This window comes from Microcebus murinus, chromosome 2, assembly GCF_040939455.1.
Source record: "Microcebus murinus isolate Inina chromosome 2, M.murinus_Inina_mat1.0, whole genome shotgun sequence".
NCBI classification, from domain to species: Eukaryota; Metazoa; Chordata; class Mammalia; order Primates; family Cheirogaleidae; genus Microcebus; species Microcebus murinus.
Window position 1 is genome coordinate 31,996,448 of NC_134105.1, and position 6,979 is coordinate 32,003,426.

General features: G+C 53.1%; 1 protein-coding gene across 1 annotated transcript; it reads right to left on the reverse strand.

Annotated features, from left to right (window-relative positions):
• Positions 1-936: 936 nt before the first annotated feature.
• LOC105869854 (olfactory receptor 2A12-like) lies at positions 937-1,875 on the reverse strand. Its single transcript, XM_012761974.3, has one exon. It carries the CDS (start codon positions 1,873-1,875, stop codon positions 937-939), a length of 939 nt encoding a protein of 312 aa, XP_012617428.2.
• Positions 1,876-6,979: the final 5,104 nt, after the last annotated feature.

The following is a 6,979-nucleotide window of genomic DNA, read 5'->3' on the forward strand; positions in this document are numbered from 1 at the left end:
GGCTGCCCATTCCTTCACCCATAATATATTTGCTGAAAGCCAGTGTGTGGGAGGCACAGTGCTAGACCCTGAGGGTACAGCGATAAACCAGACAGTCATGGTCCCTGCCTCGTGGAACTCGATATCTGGGAGAGAAGTAAGATGTTGAGCCATGTGCCTTCGTTCTCATGAGAGGGAAGTGCAGGATGCATTGGAAGGCTCATTCTTTGGGGCTCAAGCAAAATCCTCTTTGAGCAGCTGCAGCTTAGCCAAGACCTGATGGACAAACAGAAGTTAACAGCCTGTAGGGGTGGCTGGAGGTGGGGTGGGTTAAGGGAGAGGAGAGAAGGAACGGCATAGGAGGAAGCCCCAAGGTGCAAAAGACAGTCAAGGCAACGACAGGCACTCAGTTTCCGTGGACAGAGGGAATGAGGAATAGAGTGATGTAGCACAAGTCTGGGAAGGTCACAGGGATGGGTCATACTTGGGCTCAAGCACCACGACTTGTCTCCAATCTGCACATCTGAAACTGGTTGCTCCTCTGGGCCAGAAATCCTCTAACGTCAGCACCCTTGCCTTCTCTCTATGTCACCTGATACTGTCTGTGTGGTTTCCAGAGGCCATGAGCGTTTCTCAAGATGCAGCCATGGGGCATGCCACCACGAACATTCCCTTTTTCTCCATAATAGATTTGAATGTCTGAAACACCCGCTCTCTTGTTAGGCCCTGAGATCCTAGTACAAAAGGGAACTAAAGCACGGATGTGCCTGGAAGACATTTCATAATGTCTGGTTCTGTCAGCCAAATAGGGGGCTGTCCCTGAAGCATCTGCATAGAGCTGAGATGGGGGCTGAGGGGTGGCGTGCACTGCCTGCTGTGTCATGTGGATGAGTCTTAAGGCAGTGACTGTGCACCAAGACTCATGTTCCTCTGACCCTCAGCTATCCCTCCAGGCATTCATTCTGGGGTCCTGCCCCAGCCTGTCACCTTGAGGAAGGCCCTTTTCACATCCTTGTTCCGGAGGCTGTAGATGATGGGATTGAGGAAGGCAGAGATCACATTGTAGAGCAGAGCCAGCTTCTTGTCCTCTTCTGGGGAGGCCTTTGAGCCAGGCTTCATGTACATGACCATGGCTGGCACACAGAACATGGTGACCACAGTGATGTGGGAGGCACAGGTGGAGAAGGCCTTCAGCCGCCCCTGTGCTGAACGGATCTTCAAGATGGCAACAAAAATGTTGACATAAATTACAAGGATGAGGGACAGTGGGATCAGGACTACACAAAAACCAAGAATGAAGTCTACTCGGTCATTGACTGAGGTGTCCGCACAAGCCAGCTTTAAGACTGCCGGGACTTCGCAGAAGAAATGGTTGATCTTGTTGGGACCACAGTAGGGCAGACGCATGGCAAAAAGGGTGTAGGCGAGGGCAGAGGCAACACCCCAGAGCCCACAGAAAATGACCATTGTCCCACATAGCCACGGGCTCATGATGGCCTTGTACCTGAGTGGGTGACAGATGGCCACATATCTGTCTATAGACATCATGGCAAAGAGCCAGGACTCGGTGATGCCCAGCACCAAGAAAATGTACATTTGGGCCACACAGCTAGCAAAAGAGATTGTCTTCCTCTGGCTGGCCAGATGTGCCAACATCTGGGGCACAGTGGTAGTGGTGTAGCCCAGGTCCAACATGGAAAGGACGCCAATAAAGAAGTACATGGGAGTGTGGAGCCGTGAATCCAGGCAGATGAGGGTGGTGATCAAGCTGTTGCCCAGAATAATCAACAGGTAGATCAGCAGGAAGCCCAGGAAGAGCAGAGGAGTGGTCCTGGGGCCCACGGAAAAGCCCAGAAGGATGAATTCTGTCACAAAGGACTGGTTGGGCTCTCGCATCATGCTCTACCTTTCAATGAAAAAGAAAGGCAGAGATTCAGACAAGGGACTGGCTAAGGAGCTGTGGCTACTGGAGGGGCTGGTAGTGGTCAGTGCCCAGTCACGATGAAACAGCATGACACCCCCAACAAGACAGTCCATCTTCCTGCTCTTACCCGCTGCCACCACTCCCGGGACGTTTGTGAAGAGGAGAGTGTCACATCTAGTACTGGCTGTGCCTGTAACGACCAGTCGTTCCCCGTCACAGCCTCAGTGTCCTCAGCTGTGAAATGGAGCAGTGGGCTGGCTGGTCTCAATTCCCCTTGGCATCCTCCTCTTAGGGAGGCACCTGAGTGTCCCTCCTGTGGCCAGGTGCTTAAAGGTAAACATGGTGTGCAAACTCTATGCAAGTTGGCAGGTTTCAGCACCTGTGACAGAGAGAGAAACCACTTGGTCCTTTTGAAGACATCAATTTATTTCCCCACATTAATTTTACCCTCAGTCTGTCTACAGGCCAGGGCAGTCTCTGACTACCCACCCACCCCATCTCAGGCTGTGTAATTTAGTGGCTACTGACCTTGGCATTGTCCCTTCCCCCTGCCCTGTGCAGATTGCTTGCACAAGTACAAAATGAGAGGAACTGTCTCTTGGTTACAGGTCAGCTGCAAGGAGGGAATGGCATTTTGGCATGACAGTCATCCCATAGAAGGCCTAGCATGGGGTAGGTGCTCAGTTAATGTTTACCACGTTTCTTTGTGGTCCTCCAGACAGGAAACTGGCATCCAGGTCCCAGCTGTGCCAGAAAACACCCTGAGAACTCATGCCCACCGTCCATTCCACCGCCCCGGATGTCCACCCTCTGTTCCTTCTCCCCATGAAAGCCAGCATCACATCCACTCTTTTGGCTTCTCACTGGCCCTTTGCTCCATCTCAGCCTCACCCCTCTGAGCCTCAGTTTCTTCATAGGAACAAGGAAATGACATTTTCTCTGAAGAAATGTCACATGCATTGCCTGCCGGTACTTAAGGAATGGAGCAGTCCTGATGCTCTCTCAGCGTTCCTCCCCCTCTTGGCACCAATGTATCTAACCCCAATCTACGTGTCCCCCAATCTCCTCTTTCTCCTTGGAGCACCATGGATGGGTCTTCACAAGAACCTGCATCTACGTTCCATACCTGACGTGGCTTCTTGACTTTGGCCAAAAGGACAGCACACAGTTTCACTCTCCTATGTGCCGGGCACCTTTCCAGGACCTTCACTGATGCTGTCTGACAGCTCTCAGGTGGCTGGCAGACAACTGTCTTTATTAAATCCCTGCCTTTCACCAAAGAGCCTTTGTAGGTCACGTTGTCTTTCTAGGTTTGCCTCAGTTTCCTCATTTGCATAACAGATAATGGTGCTGGGGCCAGGTGGTCTAAAGGGAGAGAAGGCACATGGCAGGGTGGGAAGGGGACGGTCTCAGACACAGCTGGTTCTGCTTGAACCGGCTCTCACTGTGCCTTGGGCTGTTAGGTCAGTGCCTCTGTTTCCTCAGCTGTAAAAAAGGAATACAAACACCTACTTTGCAGGCCACATTCTTCATAGGAAGAAGCAAGCCAAGGATGTCAGAATATTCCACACTGGGGCCTAGACTAAAAAAATATGCTGCCATTTCTCTCCTTTTAATTTTTTACACAGATCAACAAATGGGATTTTTCTTTAGGATCTGATATTTACGACTGTGTAGCCTGGCTGAACCACCAGGGCAGGCTGTGGTCAGGGACAAGCTATTGCAAACCAGATGCTGGTCCAGCACCAGGACTCAGGCTTCCTCACCCCTGACACCTGCACCCCGCCCTGACTGCTGAGAGTGTAGAGCAGCCCCTACGAAGTACTTGGGGACACACTGCCTGACTCTCAGGCACTGGAAGCAGAAACCCCATGTGAGGGGACAGGAGCAATGTCACCATCTACTATGACGAGCCTGGCCTCTGTGCCTCCATTTGGGCCAAAAATATAGAAGTCAGCTTTTGGGCTGTGCCTCACAAAATGCCTTGACACCCCTTCTCTCTTTGAGCCTCATGACAAGTCTGTGATAAGTACAGGGCAGGGACCATCATCCCACCTCACAGGTGGGGAAGCTGAGGCTCAGAGAGGGAATGTATGGGAGAAACCAAGTCTCCCACTTTCCTCAGCAGCAACAAGGCTTCTCCTGTGCAGCAAAGCTGAAGTTCCCAGAGCTCCACCAGTCCCAGCCATCAGTTCACTGACATGCTCTGTCCTTGTTCCTAGGAGAAAAAGGCAAGTCATGGGGCAAAGAATCTTGTGCTGGGTTTAGTTTATTATGTGTATATATGTATACAGATAAGTGCACAAACACACATGTGCACACACAGGCTCTGTCTGATCCTCCTACATCCTATCTGTCCATTGATGCCACCTCCAAAATGCCTCTCACACGTGTCCATCCCTCTCCAAATCCACTGCAATGTCCTGCTCAGACACGAGGCATCTATCTCTCACCTGGTCTCATCTCAGTACCCCTGCCCAGCCTGTTCTCTGCACTGGCCCTCAGAGTGTTCTTTCTAAGACAAAAACCAGACCAGGACATCCTCACTGGCTCCATTGTCTACAGGGAAAAGTCTAAGAGAGTCAGACCGATATCCTGGCTTCACTCTTTAAAGCCAGACTGGTTGTGGTCCCCAGGCTCCAAGGCAGGTTAGTGGGGTCGAAGCTTGATAGAGAAGATTGTCTGTTCAAGTGCTGACACAGAAAGCGTCACAGTGGCCTCAGAGGCCATCGCGACAGAGCAGACATAGAAATGGATTTGCGGTAGGAAGGAGAGGGACTCCAGGTCACAAGGGGAGTGTGTGGCAGGGTTGAGACTAGGATCCAGAGCACCGGGCTGCCAGCTGGTCAGCTCCTTGGGCTCTGTCCCTGCCCGAGGCAAGCCCAGATAACAGGGACACTCTGCGGGTCAGACACATCCCCACTGAGCAGCCGGGCTCCACTGCACACGGCCCGCTGTTTCCCGTCGTAACCTCCTTACTCAGTGCACAGCCGGGCACCTGGTAAGACCCATGAATCCTTACTGAGCCCTCCACGGCCTGGGAGACCCGGGAAGCCAGAAGCAAAGACAGAGGAGTGATTACTTTCCCTTTCTCCCTATGCTTTTATCTCTCATCCCCAGAGGTCAGGAAAGAATTGCCTGTGTGTGCAGGTCACGGGTCCCTCAGGACACACCAGGGCACAAGTCAGTTGGGGGCGGGTTGGAAGAATTGGCACTGAATGTCATGACTCTTTCCACCATGTCCCTGTCCAGCTGATAATAATAATTTTAACAATAACAGCGTATTACTTGCCAGGCACCGTAGTGTGTGATTTACATTCAGGATTCTATTTTATCCCCATAACTGGGGCAATAGGGAGAGATTTTACAGCAACTACAGGCACTGTCCAATCAGATCAGACACGTGCCGCAGGAAACAGGTAAAGCTGTACCAGGACCCTGGGCATAGGCACCCTGTGAGTGGGGACTGTTACTGTACCCACTTTGCAGATAAGGAAAGCAGTGACACACTCATCCCAGGCCACAGCCATGGCTGACACACAGCCTGTACTCATCACCACCAGGCAGCGCAGACTCTCTGCCCGACTGTGGCAAGGACGTGGTCGGGCGGAGCGGCTTGCAGACAGGTCCTCTCCGCCCCACACCACGTACTCGCTCACTCCCCGCCTCCTCCAGGACAGAGCTGAGTGACAGGGCGCAGGAGGACCCGGAGTCATGGCCAAATGCAGGACGAGTGAAGCTGGGGCAGGCAGCTGACTGGGGCAGGCAGCTGATGGAGCCCTGCAGATGGGGGAGGGGACAAAGCCAGCCTTGTTCCTAAGGCCGCTTATGCACCCTGCAGCCTCCCGGAGCATCTTCAGGGAATGATGCTGCTCCAGGCCACGGTCCTCCAAATCTGGTCCTCCCCTGCAGGGTGAGGAGGGCAAGCCCAGTGCTCTACAGATCCTCCGTGCCTGGGAGGGGCCTGCACCCAGGACTGCTGGGGCTGGGCAGGAATCCTGAACCAGCAGGCTCAGAATTGTACTCCCGTGTGCTCTGGGTTGCAGGGCCCTCCCTGAGCCCTCAGCAACACCCGGGATCTCACAGTCTGCTCTGGACTACGTCAGAGATTCACCAAGCCTGGGTCTGAAGGCTGTCCTGACATTGGTGACTAGGACGCCCAGCTTCTCTGCAGCCTCCCTGGCAAGGATGCTCCAGTGCTGTTCACATAGTCCGGGAGGCTCACTCTCTCAAGACAGCTTAGGGGGCTGAGACTCTGCCCTGCATAAACCTTTCCTGTGCCAGCTAAAAGCCAGAGCTGCTCCCTTCTGAGGTTGATGGTGAGTTCCCTAAAGCACCCTGTGCCCGTGCTCTGCTCCTCCCCCTCCCCGCCACCCACATCCCCTCTCCTACAGAGTCCCAGCCTGTGTTACACTGCAGTGGTCCTTACCTGCCTCACCTTTCCTTAGGACAGGATGTGGGGCTGCCCAGGTCACTGATCTCTTCTAATACACCCTTGTCGTCCTGATCCCGCCCATCATCCCCAAGCTGGACCCCTGCTTCCTGTCACGATCTCCAGTGCCAGACAGCAGCCCCAGCAGACACTCCCTGCTGACAGCCATGGATCACCCCGCCCCTCTGCTCAGCAGCCAAGGGCCCCAAAGAACATCCTCTGGGGAAGTCACTGGTGCAGCAGGAGACCAAGGGATTTGTAGTCAGATAGACTTGGTCACTGTGACCTAGGCAAGTCACGTAGCTTCCCAGAGCCTGCCTTTCCCCTGTACAATGGAGCTGTGTTCCCTTATTATAATCACACTGGCATTTAATTGGTGTTTTTTTAGTGATTATTATGGGCCGGGCATGTGATATGTACTATTAACAAATCCTTGCAGCATTGTCATCCCCATTTTACAGAGACAGAAATGGAGCTTGCAGCAGTAAGTAGCCTATGCAAAGCTGGGATTATGACCACAGTTTTTTCTGAACACGTAGGCTGTGCTCCTAACCAATCCCCAACACCCATCCATTGCCAGGACCCAGGACAAGCCCGACCAGAGCAAGGGAGCCTTGCAGAGCCCGAGCTGCTCCTGAGATCTC